Source organism: Sesamum indicum, linkage group LG2, assembly GCF_026168435.1.
Source record: "Sesamum indicum cultivar Baizhima isolate 11 linkage group LG2, ASM2616843v1, whole genome shotgun sequence".
Classification (NCBI taxonomy): domain Eukaryota; kingdom Viridiplantae; phylum Streptophyta; class Magnoliopsida; order Lamiales; family Pedaliaceae; genus Sesamum; species Sesamum indicum.
This window is the reverse complement of record NC_142658.1, coordinates 3952426-3972247: the sequence shown is the minus strand read 5'-3', so window position 1 is coordinate 3972247 and position 19822 is coordinate 3952426. Positions and strand designations below refer to the sequence as shown.

At 36.7% G+C, this 19822-nt stretch overlaps 4 protein-coding genes across 6 annotated transcripts; 3 read left to right on the top strand and 1 right to left on the bottom strand.

Moving 5' to 3' along the window:
* Nucleotides 1-412: 412 nt before the first annotated feature.
* On the top strand, nt 413-5321 carry LOC105178053 (L-ascorbate oxidase homolog). The gene is made up of 8 exons (XM_011101403.3): nt 413-645; nt 728-837; nt 2574-2844; nt 3484-3586; nt 3672-4017; nt 4108-4473; nt 4574-4652; nt 4769-5321. The coding sequence occupies exons 1-8, from the start codon at nt 517-519 to the stop codon at nt 4979-4981; spliced, it is 1617 nt and encodes a 538-aa protein (XP_011099705.1). The 5' UTR covers nt 413-516; the 3' UTR covers nt 4982-5321.
* A 1341-nt stretch (nt 5322-6662) lies between these two features.
* Nucleotides 6663-12325, top strand: LOC105178061 (T-complex protein 1 subunit beta). Of its 2 annotated transcripts, none has more exons than XM_011101416.3 (12): nt 6663-6809; nt 7293-7354; nt 7453-7509; nt 7618-7683; nt 7779-7890; nt 8291-8419; nt 8832-8903; nt 9325-9440; nt 10078-10154; nt 10304-10789; nt 10881-11196; nt 11852-12325. In XM_011101416.3, exons 2-12 carry the CDS (start codon nt 7349-7351, stop codon nt 11996-11998), a joined length of 1584 nt encoding a protein of 527 aa, XP_011099718.1. In that variant the 5' UTR covers nt 6663-6809; nt 7293-7348; the 3' UTR covers nt 11999-12325. The 2 variants fall into 2 exon arrangements, with proteins under 2 accessions (XP_011099718.1, XP_011099726.1); XM_011101424.3 differs by having other exon boundaries at nt 6735-6828.
* An 801-nt stretch (nt 12326-13126) lies between these two features.
* ECH2 (enoyl-CoA hydratase 2) lies at nt 13127-17169 on the top strand. Its single transcript, XM_011101436.3, has 11 exons — nt 13127-13343; nt 13450-13472; nt 13592-13697; nt 14163-14233; nt 14359-14431; nt 14542-14581; nt 14942-15014; nt 15126-15276; nt 16242-16312; nt 16619-16792; nt 16875-17169. The coding sequence occupies exons 1-11, from the start codon at nt 13287-13289 to the stop codon at nt 16960-16962; spliced, it is 927 nt and encodes a 308-aa protein (XP_011099738.1). The 5' UTR covers nt 13127-13286; the 3' UTR covers nt 16963-17169.
* Nucleotides 17170-17628: 459 nt separating this feature from the next.
* Nucleotides 17629-19603, bottom strand: LOC105178086 (Pentatricopeptide repeat (PPR) superfamily protein). 2 transcript variants are annotated; one of them, XM_088877642.1, is made up of 2 exons: nt 18794-18933; nt 17629-18558 (listed from the first exon to the last, which is right to left on the bottom strand). In XM_088877642.1, the coding sequence occupies exons 1-2, from the start codon at nt 18816-18818 to the stop codon at nt 17783-17785; spliced, it is 801 nt and encodes a 266-aa protein (XP_088733768.1). In that variant the 5' UTR covers nt 18819-18933; the 3' UTR covers nt 17629-17782. The 2 variants fall into 2 exon arrangements, with proteins under 2 accessions (XP_088733768.1, XP_020547510.1); XM_020691851.2 differs by having other exon boundaries at nt 17629-19603.
* Between the last annotated feature and the right edge of the window lie 219 nt (nt 19604-19822).

The following is a 19822-nucleotide window of genomic DNA, read 5'->3' as shown; positions in this document are numbered from 1 at the left end:
TTCAAAAATTATATTAAGTTTTTTTAATATTTATTTTTATTTAAAAAATATATCTCTTATTATTAAAATTGTTGGTATTACTAAAAAAAAGAATTCATACTTACCTCTATTTGATTTAGAACTTTAATATTTTTTTTTAATTAAACTACCTTCATAAAAGTGAATATATATATATTCACATGCGAAGAGTGAATATATATTCACATGCATCGACGTGTGTAATTTGTGGGCACATTTTGAATGGTAAAGACACAAATTTAAATTTCAGGTTTTGGCCTTTTTCCCATTCCTTTGGTTGAAAATTTTTTCCCTCTCTTTGGGTGTTTTTACAGCGAGAAAAGAGAAAGAAAGGGCAATTGACTTTAGCGCGTTAGAGTCTGCAGCGGCGCACTTTAAATATGAGTCGCCCCATCATTCACTTTCCTCCTCACCACCATCACCCTTTCCAACCACCTCCATTCATATTCATATTCACATTTTCCCATTCCTCTCAAACACAACAGAGCAAAACCAACAATGGCGCCGCTGCTGAAGCTAGCGGTTGTGTTCGCGTGTTTCGCCATCGCCGCCGCCGAGAGTCCCTACAGATTCTACACATGGAATGTCACTTACGGTACCATTTATCCTCTCGGCGTTCCCCAACAGGTTTTTGCTTCTGCTTTATTTTCTGCTTCACACACACAGAGTGTTAGTTTTGAATCTGATTGTTTGTAATGTTGTAATACAGGGGATTTTGATAAACGGACAATTCCCAGGGCCTGATATCTACTCAGTCACCAATGATAATATCATTGTCAATGTATTCAACAGCTTAGATGAGCCCTTCCTCATCCACTGGTATGAACCACCAACACGCTAACATTCCTCCCTCATCTACACACACACACACACACTGTCTTGTTTTATTTTTGGATTCTAAAGTAATGCACAGTGATATCTTTTTTGAAAAACACACATGGGAATTAATTAGATCAAGGTCTGCGTGACTAAATGACAATGCTGCCCTTGCTTGCTCTCTATTCACACTTGCTCTTTCTCATTCCGCGATGGACATTATAGTCTTTTACAAAAAAAGTCACACATTATCTAAGCCAAATTACTTGTGATGGTTGATGCCAGCCCCTGCCAATTTATTTGTGGGATGGGTCGGTCTCACATCCTAAAATGGATCTTTTTTTCCCTTTATTTGGTTAAGTAGTCCCGTCACAAAAAATTGCACTCATCTTAATTTGTACAATAGATCTACCCTTCCCAACAATTACACCATACTTCAAATATAACTCAGATCTATTCTCATTTAACTCTCACTACCCTAATTATTTATATGGTTTCAAACTTCTTGACTAATGTGACTTTATGTCGATACTTAGTGAATCAATTTGAATGAATAGATCAATTATTTTTAGTTAAATAGTTGTAATTTTAAATTTTATTTTTGAATACTATATTAGTCAATAATAATAAGTGTTTTCTCATAAGCAATTTATAATTTTGAGATCATAAGTTTTAATTAGAGTCCAAAAATTTATTTTATTAATTTATATAAATTTGAGGAATGTTGGACCAAGATAGGCACATGGGTTGTTACGTCGTAAGTTTGTCAACAAGTAGCACTTTTGTTCTGCTGCACAGCTTTACACCACTTGGGAGATCTAACTAGGGTTTGCTTCCCTAACCCGTTATCTAAGTCCACTTGCCTAGTGAGGTACAAAATGACTTTGGTAGCAACAATTATTATTTTAAAATTATTTTGGATTAAAGAATTGTTGCTGAGACATCCTATTAACGCAGTGCTTTTTATTACATGCCAACCTTGTTGAAATTAATGATGACATTTTCACTCGTGGAAATTCCGTTAATTATCATAATGCTTATATTTTTTATATCGAAACATAATATACATTTCGGTGAGGCACCGATTTGGATCTGTCTCTACGGGAATTAGATCGAATTTTGCTATTTATAGACAAAGGTTGTTGCGTCTGAGGCATAAAGCTGAATGCCATTTTTATGTTGTCTCGATGCTTTCGCCTCCTTTGTTTTGCTGGATTTTACCAGTTATCTTAGGTTCCCTTGCGAATTTCTGTGTATCCTCGTAGTTTGTGAAAAACAAACCTTTTTCCTATAATAATTTGGAATGTTTAGGACGAGGATTTAATATTAGGCTCTAGGTAAATGACATAGTTTAAGAACTACGTATAATAATTTTTTATTTAAATTAAATTTGATTGATCAAATAATTACACAATAAATACAATATATTTGTCATATAATTGATTATTTTATTAAATTATACATCAATCATATGTTTGATATACCACACTTAATATATAATTGATTAAAGTCTTTTCCCATCGAGCATACACATGAGTTCATGTATTTGAATTTCACTAAATATATATGTATTTATTTTGTTTTTATATCAGATTAGTGTAATATTGCTTTATTATAATTATTTAATTATCGTTCATGTATATATACAAAAATAAAGAAAAAAGAGAAAAAGGACAGTGAAAAAAATTAATTTTCATCAAATCATCTTGCTGATCTCGAGATGGGAAAAAAAAAAACAGGAGTGGGGTCCAAAATAGGAGAAATTCATACGAAGATGGAGTGTATGGGACAACATGCCCAATTCCTCCAGGTCAGAACTTCACATACATTCTTCAAATGAAGGATCAAATTGGGAGCTTCTTCTACTTCCCATCCTTGGCTTTCCACAAGGCTGCTGGTGGTTTTGGAGGCATTAAGATCTTAAGCAGGCCCTTAATCCCTGTCCCCTTCGATCCTCCTGCCGATGATTACACCGTCTTGATTGGAGATTGGTACAAGTCTAACCACACTGTAAGTCTCATTTTTATATCTTATTTTTGGTTCTTAGAGCTGAATTTTCACTTTCACCTGAGTTTTTATATTGAATGAAGATGAACTATTAAAAACTAATTTCAACTTATATTTCTTGAATAAACATCAAATTAAAATTTTTGGGAGATAATTTTTATGTATCTGAGTTGCAAAAAAGAAAAGATGTAATTAATTGCATAAAAGGTATGGTACACAAAATAGTGAGCAATGTCTCATCGAACCTACGCATGTGTGTTACTGTTAATCCATTGGTCAGAGGCTATCATGTGGAAGCTGCAGCTGATTAGTGATATTAGGGTGTGGGCTTAACTACATCCAGTGTCGGTAACTTAGTGGGCCCATCAATTAAAAGATCATGAGTACTGCCATCTTGATCGGACTATTGCTTTCCCCTTTTATTTGTATGGCCCACCAACAGCTGGATGATTCCTGATCCATCGTTCATGTCGGGCCTACGTACTAACTGTGTCCTAGTTAATTCAGTTAAACGTTTGCTTAACGAATTCGGACCTACTAATTATAACAAGTGGATTGGTATATAATTTAAAATAAATAATAGTATAATTGATTTGATGTGATAATAATAGATGATGTGCAATTTGATTATTTCTTACGCAGGCATTGAAGGCAATTCTTGACAAGGGCCATAAGTTGCCGTTTCCTGATGGAATTCTCATCAACGGCCGTGGCCCCAATGTTACATCTTTCACCGTGCAACAAGGTATTTCATATCACAGTGCAATACACTGATGGTTCATCATTGAGTTGACTGTTGAAATGCATGACAATGTTGTTGTTTATAACAGGAAAGATTTACCGGCTCAGGATATGCAACGTCGGATTACAGAACTCACTCAATTTCCGCATCCAAGGACACAAGATGAAGGTTGTTGAAGTGGAAGGAACACACACGTTGCAAGTCAGCTACTCGTCCCTTGATATTCATCTTGGACAATGCATGTCAGTTCTTGTAACGGCAGATCAGCAACCTCAGGACTACTACATTGTAGTCTCGTCCCGTTTCACCTCTACGGTTCTCACCACCACCGGTTTTCTCCGTTACGCCAACTCAAATCGCCCTGCTTCTGGTCCACTACCCGGTGGCCCAACCACTCAGATTGATTGGTCCCTAAACCAGGCTCGTTCCATCAGGTACATTAGCTTGAGCCCTTCTAAGATTTGTGCTGATATGTGGCCTTAGTTTAACCCTTATAGACTAATTAAGTTAACTTTCTATTTCAGGACTAACCTTACAGCAAGTGGACCAAGACCTAATCCTCAGGGTTCATACCACTACGGCATGATAAACACCTCAAGAACTATTAGGCTTGCAAGCTCTGCAGGCCAGGTGAACCGCAAACAGAGATATGCAATCAACAGTGTGTCTTTTGTTCCGGCTGACACGCCTATAAAACTTGCCGACTTTTTCCAAATAAGTGGAGTTTACCATGTTGGGAGCATCCCTGATGCTCCTAATGGTCGAGGAGTATACCTCGATACATCAGTGATGCAGACCGACTACAGAACATTCATCGAAATTGTTTTCGAAAACTATGAAGATATTGTGCAGAGCTATCACCTCAACGGCTACTCCTTCTGGGTAGTAGGGTGAGCACTTGAATAAAGACAACTTATCAGTAGCAATGATAGTACAATATCTTATCATTATCTTTCTTGTTACATACTGATGATGACCGATCTGAATCAGAATGGATGGAGGGCAATGGACTTCAGCTAGTAGGAACCAGTACAATCTTCGTGATGCAGTCTCCCGTTGCACGGTCCAGGTATAAACAAAATACGTCTAGCCATATATTTTGATATATGCCTCGACAACTTTAGCAGCCACAGAGACATAGAATGAAATGACTCAAGAACCTCTCCTATTCGTCGATGATTGCAGGTGTATCCCAAGTCATGGACAGCCATTTACATCGCACTCGACAACGTGGGAATGTGGCAATTGAGATCAGAGTTCTGGGCCCGACAATACCTCGGACAACAATTCTATCTCAGAGTTTACACGACATCAACCTCATTAAGAGACGAGTACCCAATCCCCAAGAATGCACTTCTCTGCGGCAGGGCAAAGGGCAGGCACACACGGCCCCTTTAAGCTGGCCTAATAAGACGTACCACGGTTAGCCAGCAAGAAAATTTTCTGAGCCTTGAGGAAGCGAAGATTAGAGTTGAAACTAAGCTTGGGCATAGAGAGTATGATTAGAGTGTTTCTTAGACAATTAATTTCAATTCTTGGAAGGGTGCTAAATCAGCACCTTTGCAGATGTAGGAGCATGCAGTTGCAGTACTTGTTTAAGTGTTCAAGTTAAGTTATTGACCTTAGCTCGAGGTCACATTCTTTGAGTTTTGAACTGGTTGTTGTATCTTGTTTCATATTTTGTATCAGTTTCTACACAATTACAGTATAATAATAAATCAAGTGGTTTTTCTGGCTAGGTTCATGTGTTTAAAACTTACACTTTTAGTTTATGTTATATTCAACCTTGGATTTCGCAGTTATATGACCTATATATACAATTATAGTATAATAATAAAAAATTAAGCAGCATTCGAACAAAGGTTTGTACCTATTGGAGAGATCATTTTGGTTCGGGACTAGACTTCCCCCTCACCTGTAATATAGTAAAGAAAGTAGTATTCGTTGCCTATGGAACACATTTTTGCTCTCATTTCAATTTGTTTATATAATCTAAACTAATGGATGCATTTAAAATTTCATACCTAATATATATTACAGGATAATAAATTTAAAATTACTAGAAAGTAGACAAATACATGCAACTGCATTCGAAACTCCTTTTTATTAAAAAATATAATTTGGGACATTAATCATCATTTGAAAATTGTAAGTTGATTTAAAGTAATAAGATTGGATCATATCATTATAATGACTTATTGCAAATATTTATCGAAAGTGGGTGCTTGCAAACAATACATTCATTTGTTATTTGTAATTCTCTCATTCTCATGAACGAGAGGTCATAGATTCGAATCTCAACGGAAGACACACAAATCAATTTTCATAACTAGTTATTGTATCATGGTCTTTCATAACAACGGTTTATTTCACATTATTTTTATTTCATCCAAATGCTTTGAAATATATATCTACACCTTCCTTCAAGACGTTTGGTTTAATCATATATAAATATCTTATTGTTTGAAAAATTATATTTAGTACCATTAAGGTTTGTTTTCGTCTAATAAATAAGTCTCTTTATTATTGAAATTTCACTTAATTTGCTAATATTAATAAAAAAATATGATCATAAAAAATTTTATTTGACTGTAATAAATTAATAATAAGTCAACCGGGGGTAAATATAGATTTTTATTTTATTTTTTTGTTAATATCAACAAATTCGATACATTTTGACTAACAGATTGACTTATTTGTTAGTAAAGCAAACTTTAAGATTGCTAAATATATTTTTTTAAACAACATGAGATTTACGTGTAATTATACTAAAATTAGGGGAGGAGGGTGTAATAATTGCATATATATATATATATATATATATTCTCATGCATTTGTTATTTCACACTACGCATTTTCTTTGTATACCAATAATTTTTTTATATTAAAATATTTATCTTAATTTATTATATTATAAATATTTTTTGTACTTTTTAATCTACAAACATTTAATAATACATTTTGTATAAATACTTTTTAAATAATTTTTAAAATTATGCAAACATATTAATAGTAAAATATTATGGTTATTTTAGAAAAGAAATACAAACATGGATCCAACCGCTAGCATTTTCTTTCACAAAATCCAGCCGTTGATTAAGGCGACCGTCCTCCAGATGAACAACCCCTTTTACAACTACAAAAACCCCAATACAGGGGCGGGGGTTCTTTCGGCGGGATCGCAGTCTTGTAAACTCTACTGCACTCATCTGCTACTACAAGCAAGGTTCACTTCGATCTTAAACGTAATTTGGTTTTGGATTAATTACTATTCCTCAGATTATGATGTTCCTTTTACTGCTACAATTTTTTTTTGGTGTCTCTGAAAATGTGGTTCTTTATTTTTCTTTGATTGCCTGGTTATACTGCTTTAGGGTTTCTGGTCAAATGTTGGTTTTTGAACTGACTTGTAGCGCATTATCTGTTTTTCTTTCAATGCTCGTTTTTGTTGTAGGGTTTAGAGTAGGCGGCGATGCGTAATGTATGGCTAGTTGACGTAGTGATTCTAGGTTTTAATTAGGAAATGGATGATTCTTATCGAATTTTAGTTGCAATGGATTGCTATGAGCAGGCTTGCATTTTGAAAGAGTGATATTTTGATTAAATATGCCAATGGAGGTATCTACAGAGATGCAAGTATTTGAATATTGATCAAGACTTGAGCTGTAATATTGATGAATGAATAATTGATTTTTCTTTTGGTCTCTAGAGAATCATTTGCGTTGAGCTTGTGTTTGTCCAGCTTCATTCTCAACTTCTGCTCCTATGGCGGTATGTCAAATTCTAATTGCACTTCTTAGTCAGTTTACTTCTTTGCTAATTGTTAATCTATTAATTTTCCGAATACTGATCTGTCTTTGTGTTTCTAGGTTGATAAACTTTTTAAAGATGAGGCTACTGAAGAAAAGGGTGAACGTGCCAGAATGGTGAGTCCTGTACAACCTACAGCAAATGAGTGTGGTTATCTCAGATGCAAGTTTCAGTTAATCTCCTTGTTTCTGTACTGACAACTAGGTTTTTTCTGTCTATATTAGGCCTCCTTTATTGGAGCAATGGCAATTGCTGACTTGGTTAAGACAACCTTGGGACCTAAGGGGATGGTAAAAGAGCATGTTATCTATATATTGTTGCAACTCGTGCAGAATCTTTCTAAAAAGTCTTCATTCTAATATCATTGTATCAATTATGCTTGTAGGATAAGATTTTGCAATCTACTGGCAGAGGACACAGTGTGACTGTCACAAATGATGGGGCAACCATCTTAAAGTCCCTGCACATTGACAACCCTGCTGCCAAAGTCCTTGTTGGTATCCTTGATGCAAAGTTATTTTTTCGTTGCTTTGTATTACTCTGTTGAGGAGTATGCTTTTAATGTTGGCAGAGTTTTTCCTTCGCTTGGTCTTATTTTTTCTGGGTGCATGCTATGACATACTGATGGATTGGATGCTTGACTTGTTAAATTCTGTAGTATGTACAGGTTCTAATGCTCATCGAGATTCCATCTTTACAGGCTAGTAGCATACTTCAATTTTGGAAGGCCTAATGATATACAACTACATCTCTCGAATTTATGAGTAGAATTCTGTTAGTTCTGGATACCATGCCTCAGAATCAATTTTTTCTCCAAAACTAAAATTGTTAGGGATGCACAGTAAACAAAAGATTTGTCATGTTTTAAGCTTTGGCAAGCCTTGAGTTCATTTTCAGACATCTCAAAAGTCCAAGATGATGAAGTTGGTGATGGTACAACTTCAGTTGTTGTTTTAGCTGGGGAGCTTCTGAGGGAGGCAGAGAAGCTGGTGAATGCCAAAATTCATCCAATGACTATTATTTCAGGTCCGTCTTATTTTTCTGAATCAACTACGTGACTATCGCACTTTTTTTTACTTGGTACATCAGATATGTTTCTCCTGAAGCTGTAGCAGTACAATTATAATTCATTTGACCCTAGTCATCAACATGGAAGAGTGTGTTGTCTCTCAAGTGCTTACTCGCTCTCTCTCTCTCTCTCTCACACACACACACACACCTGCCCTTCTGCTTTGGAAACATGTTCCCCGGATTAGTCAGTTTCGTAAGTTGAGACCATTTATTCAGACAAGTTGACTTAGTATGTTATTGTCCAGATGCAGTTTTGTCAATTTAGCCAATGCAAATGTGATTCTCTTCTTGGACTGATTGTATGAAGGTAGCTCTCTTGGATAATAACGTTTTGTAATAATTTGTATATTTCTTACATATTCATCAGGGTATCGTATGGCAGCTGAATGTTCTAGAAATGCTTTGCTGGAGAAGGTCGTGGATAACAAACTGGATGCAGGTGATTACTGTTTCTGCTTGTCACTTGCATTCAGGACCTCTTTCATATGGATTTCACTGTTTTTCTTTATTATCTGGAAGCTCCATTATACTTTTTCTTGCACCACTGTCCTACTAGATAAATTGTCTACCCAGTAATTTCCACTATCAGCTCATCACCTGTAATTTTCCCCAAAATGGCATGGAACTAAAATTCAAACATTTGGGACTTGAAAAAAATAATGTGATGATAGTTGGAAAGTTTAACTGGTTTACTTTTTTGTGAAAACTATGTTGGTGGTTGCAAAATTTTACTGGTTTAAATTCGAAAAGAGTTTACTCTAAATAAGATGGAACTGTGATCTCGGATGTGTAATGTTTTGTTACAAGAATAAGATAGAGTCCAGAATTCTTGGGTTCAATTGTGATGTTATTTTCCTCAGAGAAATTCAAGGCAGACTTGATGAAGATTGCAATGACTACTTTGAGCTCCAAAATTCTCTCTCAGGACAAAGAACATTTTGCAAAACTAGCTGTTGATGCTGTTATGAGGCTAAAGGTATGATCTTTGTGGACTTGGTGGCTTAGCTTGTAAGTTCAGATATTGGGGGTTTTGGTTTGGATAATTTCTCCATTCCTTTCAATTTTCACCCTCCTAAGCCATTAGAATTGCTGATATATGAGATTTAGCTGTATATACCCCTAAAAATTGTAATTTTATTAGGTTTCTTCATGATAACCACTACAAGGATAATGTTGCTTAAATGGGTTTGGAACATCTTGTGTGTGCTTACTTGTGTTTCCTACTAGTTATTTATTTTGTATATCCAGTTGATGCACAAAAGGGCACGTGGGTTAATAAATACAAAGATGACAGTGATAAACATGAGGTGAAGCACCTGGATTTTTTTCCTTTTCATTTCTTAGTTATCCTTTTCCCTTAAATAGCTCCCAACAGTCTTAAAGCTCAGTTTTTGGTTTGTTTACATCTGATTGGATTTTAGAAGTGGGCTTGTCTCTGTTACAATCTTTAGCATAGCAATATAGCGGAGACGCATGTCTCTGTTATTAGCCCATCATCTTTACGGTAATATCTTGAAGTTCAACTGTTCTGGTTACTTTACTTTTAAATTGTTTCTTCACTTTCCTTGTTAAAATGTTTTTGGCTGATCTAGTTAATTGATCGGAAATGACAGGGGAGTACAAATTTGGAGGCGATTCAGATCATAAAGAAGCCTGGAGGTTCACTGAAAGAATCATTTTTAGATGAGGGGTGAGCCAGCCGAACAATCTTAGTACTTGATCTCTTTTTTATAATTTCAGTAGCAATGTTATTCGATATTAGTTGTGTTTGATTGGCAGCTTCTTCATTTTTTCCAATGAATTAATTATTTCTTTTTTTTGGCATTCTTTTCAATTCAGTTTCATTTTAGACAAAAAAATTGGTGTTGGCCAACCAAAGCGGATTGAGAATGCAAAGATTCTGGTGGCAAATACTGCAATGGATACAGATAAAGTAAAAATTTATGGGGCACGTGTTCGTGTTGATTCTATGGCTAAGGTTGCTGAGATTGAAGTAGCTGAAAAGGAAAAGATGAGGGAAAAGGTGCAAAAGATTATCAATCATGGGATAAACTGCTTTGTTAACCGGCAGTTGATTTACAATTTCCCAGAAGAACTATTTGCTGATGCTGGAGTGCTTGCAATAGAGCATGCTGATTTTGATGGTATTGAGCGACTTGCTCTTGTTACCGGCGGTGAGATAGCATCAACATTTGACAATCCGGAGTCTGTTAAGCTTGGGCACTGCAAACTCATTGAAGAAATTATGATTGGTGAGGACAGGTTAATCCACTTTTCCGGGGTTGAACTGGGTCAGGCATGTACCATTGTACTGCGTGGTGCAAGGTACCTTAATTCTGCAATCGATTATTTTAGTAGTTCGATGAATTATTGCAATTACTCTGTTATGCGTTAATATGTCCTGTTTCATTTGCAGCCCGCATATGCTGGATGAAGCTGAAAGATCTCTGCATGATGCTTTGTGCGTGCTATCGCAGACAGTAAATGACAGCAGAGTTTTACTTGGAGGTGGGTGGCCTGAGATGGTGATGGCAAAGGCAGTTGATGAACTTGCCAGGAAGACTCCAGGGAAAAGGTCTCATGCCATTGAAGCATTTTCTCGGGCACTTGTGGCTATTCCAACTACCATTGCAGACAATGCCGGTTTGGACAGTGCTGAATTGGTTGCTCAACTTCGCGCAGAGCACCATAAGGAGGGAAGTACTGCTGGGATTGATGTCATATCTGGATGTGTGAGTAGCTCTATCCAACTGTGGAGATAAACTTGCTTGATTCTTCTGTTGTTTCCTTGGCAGTTTGTGTCTCTATTATGGACACATGCACCTATGGGTAATCAGATGACTGATGCACATACGTATCACAGGCATTCACAAGGATACACCGATATGATTTCATGTTATGTCATAATTGAATGCGCATGTGACTTTTTTTGTTGCTATCAATGATATTTCTTAGTAGTTCTATACCATTTCCTTCTCTTTGTAGTAGTGCACTGTAAACCTGCTACTGCAAACCATGACCTTGGTTTAATTGGCAAACTTTGCATTTTCTTGTTTTTATCTAGTTGTTGATCTCGCAATCTGCGAGTGTATTGGTGACTTGACCTCATAACCAACAGAATTCAAACTTCATAATGACAAGTTACATGGAGCCTTATCTAGAAGCTTCAGTAAGTAATAATTGTTGATTAGTCATATAGCATGCTACAATCTCTGTTTCTTGATTCCAGCCCAAAAATGCTGTTATTCATCGTTTTTGTTTTACTCAACTATAGTGGATTACATATGGATTTCTAGATTTCATTGATGAGGAAGATTGATCTCAAGTTCGGTACTATTGGCCTATCGTATGATCTTTAACTGCTGATTTGCATAATTATTCGTGCAGGTTGGAGATATGGCAGAGCTAGGAATATCTGAGGCATTCAAAGTTAAGCAGGCGGTATTGCTCTCAGCAACTGAAGCAGCTGAGATGATTCTGAGGGTTGATGAAATCATCACTTGCGCTCCACGAAGGAGAGAAGACAGAATGTGAAGGTGTGGTTCATGATTGGAACCAAGATTTGTTAAATCTGTTTCTACTCAAGTAGGTCTTCTGAAATATTTAGGGAGAGGGGTGTGGACCATCATGCTGGTGAGATCAAATTCATTTTGAAATCGAGAAAATATCACCGGATATTGGCATATCCGTTTTGTCTGAATTTATTTAACATATTCTCGCCAGACAAGAATTTTGCATTGTGGTTTCACTTATGGGTAACCGGTGGTCGATAGCACTTGTATTTGTTTATCCCTCTTTGCTGAGAATTTTGACACGAAACTATGAAAGTCTAGCGACTGGTAGTGTTTATTTGCTGTGAAAGTTATCGTTCATATATTTCCATTTAGCAAGCAAATTTCTCAGCGTGATCTATTAATTTTAGCTTGTAGTCTTGCAGTGTTTGTGTAATATCTTGGCCGCCGTGAGATTTACGAGCATGGCTCGAATGTATAAACACCAAATGTAAGATGAGCCGTAGCTATTTTAGTAAGAATTTCGGCTACCAAACAGGACTTGTGAAGAGGAGGAGCCACATGACTAATTCTTGGTGCAGCCACCTGGGGTTTTTGCTGGGTCAGTCATTTAACTGCATGCTACCAATCTCTGAGTCTGAATGGAATTGTCAACCATTGAACTGTGTAATCCCTCTATATGAGTATGCAGCTAGAGGTTTAGGTTGTATAGCGATTCTGATTCAAAGACAATTACAATTAAATGGTCCAAGAAGAGACATGTGTTGGCTTGCACGCATCATTCCTTGTGGATTTTCAAGTACACAATTTTCAGATAATCATAACTATCCAATCTGATCTTTGAAAATATTTTCAGACTTGGAGTTTCATTTACAATTTGGGCAAATATATACATATATATTTGCCTCGTTTTAGCCCCTCGCCTCTCAAATATACTATAATAGTCCATTATTTTTTAAATAAATTATAAATTAGTACCTCAACTGCACGTCATAATAGGACTAAAGTGGACCCGATAAATAAATGATCTAATAAAAGTGTGTGCATGGATTTAAAATTGAAACTTTCAAGTCCACATTGAATACCTACTAATCAAGCCTAAGCCTTCTAAGCGTTTAACAAATCAAAAGACAGATAATATAAACTATCAAAAATTGAAAAACAAAAAAAGAAGAAATGGATAGGAGTTGACGTCCAACTGTTACATCAACATCTCCAGACATTGAAATTCGTTCCTCGCCCATAACTCCCCTATTGTTTAAATTTCTATTACTCCCTCTCTCCACTCCTCCTGCACACTGCATACATCCATGGCTGCCAAATCAGAGTTTGATCCTCAACTCATCATCTCTCACAAATTCCCCGAGGTAATAATATTTCCACACCTATGAATTTTCCTCCTGATTCACGCCTTTTTCCCTTGTATTTGATGTTTTCCCCCCTCTTTTTATGTGGTCAAATTGCGCGTATCAGTCGACGTATAGCTATACTGAAAGGTTAGACAACTTCAATTTTTGTTATGTTACGTATGGGATTTTATGATTTTATTATTTGTTATCAATACACTTCAAGATCATAGAGGACGTAGAAAACGAGTTTATTGCTTGGTGAACAGGGATGCTGCACTATATGCGCTAGGTATTGGAGCTTGTTCCAAAGATGCCTTGGATAATAAGGAGCTGAAGTATGTTTATCATCCAGATGGACAACAATCAGTCGAGGTACTCCAAGACACTAGACTATTTTACTTGGGATTGTTGAACAGCGATCTTTGATTTTAAGCTGAGGTTTGGCCATAGTTTCAGGTTGCTTATGTTTTTAATGGTTTTGTTTTTCTATCTCTGAAGTTTAGAGAGTTGAGGTGGAGATATATGTGTGTTTTATTTTTAAATAGGATATGTGGTGGTGTAGTTGAGTTCTCAAGGGTTTTGCTTTCAGTAATTAACGCGTATTGATGATAAATTGGTGTCTTTTGAAAGATGGGGCGACGGCTGGTATAAGTGGACTCATCTTTGAGGATGAATTTGAGCTTGGCTGCTGTTAAAAAAGTTTGGATTTTGGTTACTTGTTCCTCTCACTCTCTTCATCTAGAAGAGCAAATTTAGTTGTCAGCTGGGCTCATAAAAGTTTGTATGTCATGACTATGGCTAGAAAATGATAAGTTTACTTTTTTGACTATTCTGTAGGTCTTGCCTACATTTGCTGCTTTATTTTCTATGGGACTTCAGTCCGAGATAGCAAAGATACCGGGTTTAGAGTAAGTACTTCTCTTGCTCTTCTATCTCATTTGCATGTGTTGCATGTGATATATACTATTTGGTGAAAGCTGATCTTGTTTGGCTAGTGTACTGGCTAATAATTTCTGGCATAATTTTTCTCCAGCTTTGATCCACGCCTTCTATTGCATGGACAACAGTATATCGAGATGTACAAACCCCTTCCTTCTCATGGTTGTGTAAGGTTCTTAATCACTTAGTCTTAGATTCTTCTCTAATCCTCCATTTATTTCTCATTTTTTCTACTTCATTCAGATGATAAGTTTTTATGTAAACGTTGTTGATGCAGCTACTAAATAAAGCAACTGTTGCTGGGTTGCATGATAAAGGTCAGCTTCTGATATTCCTCTTGATCCTCAATTGGAGCACTATTACTGAGTAAGTCATAGGGGTGTCTTGTGAATAACAAGGAGAGTGGCAGTTATTCAAACCTGACCTACCTGCAATAATGAAAACATACTTTCCTTGTTTGATCCTTTTTCCAAAGATAATATTGTGTTATCTAGGATGGGATGTAAATTTAAAGTAGGATATCTCATCTATTAAGTCTGATAAAATAGCTTGGTCTATGTAGCCTCTTCTGTGGTTAAAATCTTAGGTTATTGTGAGCTTTTTTATTGCTTGAGATTCAGACTTTGGGGCATGGAAGACTGCGCATAAACAGAAATGTATGTCTGGTTACCTTTCAGGTAAGGCAGCAGTTCTCGAGATTGAAATTTTAAGTTATGAAAAGGAGTCAGGTGTACTGCTGTGCATGAACCGGTAAGATTTCATTCATTTGACTGTAAGATCTGTTGTACGCTGTTACCTTCTCTTTTTACCCTCTTCTCCTTTTGTATTCCTTAAGTTAATAATCTTCATATTGCTTCACAGAATGGCTGTTTATTTGAGGGGCGCTGGTGGCTTCTCGAAATCATCCCAGCCTTACTCCTTTACCAAGTATTCTTCAAATCAGACTTTGGCTTATAAAATTCCCCGAAGTCAACCATTTGCTGTATTTGAAGATTGTACACAATCATCACAGGCATGTAAATTCTTATTTTTCACATGTTCAGTTCTGATCATTAGAGTAGAAGCACAGGGTTGAAAAGTACAATTAATACGGCTGTTAATTAAGATGTTTACAGATATTTTAGCAGTGAGGAATACCTTCATCACCATATAGGTTCTGCTGTTTTAAGTTTCACACATGATGAGCATCACTGGATAATGCTAATAAAGACCATGATGAATGGATACCTTCATTATTACTGGAAATGACATAATGTTCTTTTGCATGTAACTGAATAGGATTAGGAAACATTGGGCATTAAAGTGCGAAGTTTAGGAAAATGAGTTTTGATAGACAGAGTAGACATGGACTTACTTTTGAGAACATCATTTTATTACTTAAACGTCTTCATCTTTTATTTACATTTATCCCTTGATATTGTGGTCATCAATTTCTCTACTTTGTCAATATGCAATTTGGCAAGACAGGATTAAACTCAAGTTGTGATCTATATGTTAGAACTGTATCACTTGAACATTCCTCTCAAATTTCCTAAATCCATCAATAACGATTTTTGTTACCTTCTGATTGACCATCGATGCAGACACCGAAGATCTGCTGTCAAAGTATATATCCACAATTTTTTAGAATAAGATACTCTTCATGGTCAGCTGCTCAAATTGATGTATATTAATCATATGGACTTTTGTTTGCTTTGTACAGATTTTACTTGCAATTTAAAAAGAAATAGAACAATTTTTCCTCTTCCTCATTCTTCTTCGATTTTACATAAAGTAAAATTGAAAACTTCTGTGTGCTAATTCTCTAATGTGATGAATGAGGAATCTTGAAATTTTGAATTTTTTTATCCTTGGTAATTGCATCTAAATTTGTACCTTAGTCAAATCTGTACCTAATATGATAACTTCTTTAGTCGCTACGAGCTGCTTTGGTAGCATGTGAAGTTTTCGTTAAAATTTTGCAATACCATGATGCAGGCACTGCTTTACAGGCTTTCTGGCGATTACAATCCATTGCACTCAGATCCTATGGTTGCAGAAATTGCTGGGTAGTTTATTCTTTAAACTTAAAAATTTTCGTAACGTCTCAACTCTCTCTTCTTTTTCCATGTTTAAGGAGTACTGCATATTCTGAGCTTAAGTGTAAATCCAGGGCACTGTTCAGTACATCTATGATTTTAACCATATATTGAATGTGGAATGTATGAGATTATACCCATGTGGTCATTTTGTGATATTAAACTTTGAATGTCAAGTATTTGTTTCATTTTACTGTCTACTTGAGTGATGATTTCATATATCACTTTTTCTGTTTTTCCAATTATTCTCAACTTTCCCTAATCTTTCTTCGGTAGCTTTTCTCGTCCAATATTGCATGGACTTTGCACACTTGGCTTTGCAGTCAGAGCTATCATCAAAAGTATTTGTCGTGGAGAACAAAAGATGATCAAGAACATATCTGGGAGATTTCTATTGCATGTCTATCCGGGTGAAACCTTAATAACAGAAATGTGGATTGAAGATTTGAGGTAGTTTTGGTTGACCTGTGCTTTCCAAATATATGAGATTGTTTATTATACCTCTAGAGCTTACAAGAGGGTGAAATTGCAGGGTAGTGTATCAGGTGAAGGTCAAAGAACGAAACAGGGCTGTGCTTTCCGGTGTTGTTACTCTTGATCGCTTGAGCTCATCTCTGTGATATTAAATCCTGCAAAATAGCCTTGCTTGTGGATTATGGGCTTCTACCTAATACATGATGAGATAAAAGTTAAACATTCTATCTGTATACGAACTCTCACTTGTTCTTTTAACAAGTAGAGCTGATACATTGGTAATGGCTCCTTTCATGTATTGTAAAATTATTGATTTGTTTCGTTTAATATTATTTTCATTTCTCTTGTGTTAATGTGACTGCTTTGATTAAGCATGGGCCCTTGACCACATCGTTGTTGTCATGAAATCTTAACATTAACCTTAACATGCATATGTAATATGAAATTTTGGCAGAGTTTTCTGTCAACGGATAATAGTGTATGCAATTGGAGATAATCTCCGTCTTAGCAATGAGTCAAGAGTAGAAGGAAAGAAAATGCGATGTGTCATTCTAGATTAATGAAGTACTGAGTGTAATACTTCTGCTAGGGCACAACATTATTTTGGCTGGGAGGAGGTGCTAAAGTTGGGAGGAGAGACAGAGTAACTGCACAACTATATGACTGAGAGCTATTTTCTCTTTTTCTTTGCCCTCATAACCATGATTGGTTTCCAGCATTTCGGTTTGTTTCCTGTTGAACAGTCATTAGTGGTCTGCCTTTGATATCAAGCAGCAACCTTAATCGAATAAAGTTGGCATAAGATGACATGCTGATATATGAGCTTAGGATATTATTGAGGGGGAAAGAAAAACACAACACCTCTAAACTACAGTGTACCTTTTTTCAGCATTTCAGTTTGGAGTTAGCAAGAAAAGCAACAAGCCAACAAAGTTACAGAAGTAGTGGGGAGTCTCAAGTTTGCTACTAATGAAGATCATCTCTCATGTTGTCTAAACTCTCAATTGTACTGCATCCAGCTTCCTTCTTTGCACGTTGGACATAATCAGCTTCTTTCACCAACAGCTTTGCCCTCTCCAATAGACAAGTATGATGTGGCACCATCCCAGCTACAGCGTAAGTACTGGTAAGAGCAAGCCAATCAGCTGGATGTTCTTCATGTATTTGTTCTAATTCTTGTTTCACACGCTCTGCGACATCAACATTACCATAGACTCTACAAGCCCCAAGCAAGGCACGCCAAGCAGTGCTGTCCCTCTCCAGTGGCAATCCCCTGATTAGCTCGTATGCTTCTTCCAGCAAGCCAGCACGGCCTAAGAGATCGATAATACATCCATAATGTTCAATCTTTGGGATCATTTTATACACTTCCACCATTCTCCTGAAACACTTTGTCCCCTCTTCCACTAAACCTCCATGGCTACAAGAATTTAGCACCGCCAAAAAGGTCACTTCGTTAGGTGCAAATCCCTCCTCCTCCATTATATGAAAGAGCGTTACAGCATGATTGGCTTGCCCGTGTAGCCCATAACCCGAAATCATGGCCGTCCAAGACCTGACGTCTTTGCACTCCATTCTATCGAAAACACTGACTGCTTTCTCAAGCAACCCACTCTTAGCATACATATCTACGATTGCTGTGCCAAGAACTACATCCAACACCAACTGCTGCTCCTCCACATAATCATGCACGTATTGTCCTATAGCCAGAGCCCCAGATGCAGAGCAAGCAGAAAGCAGTCCTGCCAAGGTAGATGAATTAGGAAGTAGGCCATCATGCTTCATCAATGTCAGCAATTCCAAAGCTTCTTCAAGAAAACCCGTTTTAGCATACACATCAATCAAACAGTTCCACAATACGACATCTTTCTTAACATCAATTTCATCAAAGATTCTACGAGCAGAATAAATGAACCGATGTTTCCCATACATGGAAATTAATGCAGTAACTATATTTAGATTACACAAAAATCCAACCTTGAGGCAAAACATATGTAGACATTCTCCTAAAGAAATATCTCTTAGTTCCCCCACCGCTGACAAAACACGGAGTGCAGTAGTCACACTGATGGCAGAACCATCCCTATATAGTTTTTTGAACAAATCCACAACCAAATCATATTGAGACGCACAAAGATAGCCCCCCATCAACGTGTTCCATGAAACCAAGTCTCTCATTGTCCTCAATTCATCAAACAGCTGGTGGGCCTCAGGAATTCTCCCACAAACACAATAGAAATGCAAAAGAGCATTCTTGACATTCAAAAACAAATCAAACCCAGTTTTGAGAACAACCGTATGAACTCCAAGCCCAGTCCAGACCTCCAATAAACGAGAACAAGATTTCAGAACCGAAACAAAAGTGAACTGATCAAGCAAGAAATCTTGTCTGTGGTTTTGGGCTCTCATGCAATTGAACAAAGCAAGACCTATTTGGGGTTCACTGCTGATGGAATACCCTCTGAGCATGGTATTGAACATGTAAAGGTTTGGGCTTTTTATCTGTTCGAAAACAGCGGCTGCATACCGGATATCTTGCATACAAACTTGTGCAAGAAGTTTGCTCAGTGGGTATGGAATATTGTCAAAACCAGTCTTCAACATCATCCCATGAATCTGAGCAGTTTGAGAGGTCTGTTTACATGATTGTAACAAGGAAATGAGATTCTCATGTTGATGGTCCGTAGAAAATCTACAGTAACTTCGATGATTAATAGACCAAATTCTCAATTCTTGCCAGAAATGCCAGTTGATATTTGTTTTGATCATAAGCCGGGGCAGAAACATTCACCAGAATTGATTACTGCTAAGCGCACATTTAGAAGTCATGATCCATCATGAAAAGATGGCTCTTTTTCCATTTAAAAGAATATAAAAGACTGAATAAATAAATCTAAAATCCTAGCATCAAACACGGCTTTACTGAACTACCCCGGGCGATTATCACGCCTTCTCCTAAAAGCGTGCTTCTATTCATCGGTTTCATTCTTGAGACTACTCTCTATT

What these genes read in the sequence shown, in the direction of transcription:
- LOC105178053 (XM_011101403.3), top strand. Translation starts at nt 517, where the DNA reads ATGGCGCCGCTGCTGAAGCTAGCGGTTGTGTTCGCGTGTTTCGCCATC. An exon ending in GGTACAAGTCTAACCACACT is followed by an intron (nt 2,845 to 3,483) that starts GTAAGTCTCATT and finishes TTTCTTACGCAG; the next exon opens with GCATTGAAGGCAATTCTTGA. An exon ending in TACTCCTTCTGGGTAGTAGG is followed by an intron (nt 4,474 to 4,573) that starts GTGAGCACTTGA and finishes GATCTGAATCAG; the next exon opens with AATGGATGGAGGGCAATGGA.
- ECH2 (XM_011101436.3), top strand. Translation starts at nt 13,287, where the DNA reads ATGGCTGCCAAATCAGAGTTTGATCCTCAACTCATCATCTCTCACAAA. An exon ending in CCCTTCCTTCTCATGGTTGT is followed by an intron (nt 14,432 to 14,541) that starts GTAAGGTTCTTA and finishes TTGTTGATGCAG; the next exon opens with CTACTAAATAAAGCAACTGT. An exon ending in GTACTGCTGTGCATGAACCG is followed by an intron (nt 15,015 to 15,125) that starts GTAAGATTTCAT and finishes ATTGCTTCACAG; the next exon opens with AATGGCTGTTTATTTGAGGG.
- LOC105178086 (XM_020691851.2), bottom strand. Translation starts at nt 19,603, where the DNA reads ATGTTTCTGCCCCGGCTTATGATCAAAACAAATATCAACTGGCATTTC.
- LOC105178061 (XM_011101416.3), top strand. An exon ending in GAATCATTTTTAGATGAGGG is followed by an intron (nt 10,155 to 10,303) that starts GTGAGCCAGCCG and finishes TTTTCAATTCAG; the next exon opens with TTTCATTTTAGACAAAAAAA. An exon ending in TTGATGTCATATCTGGATGT is followed by an intron (nt 11,197 to 11,851) that starts GTGAGTAGCTCT and finishes TTATTCGTGCAG; the next exon opens with GTTGGAGATATGGCAGAGCT.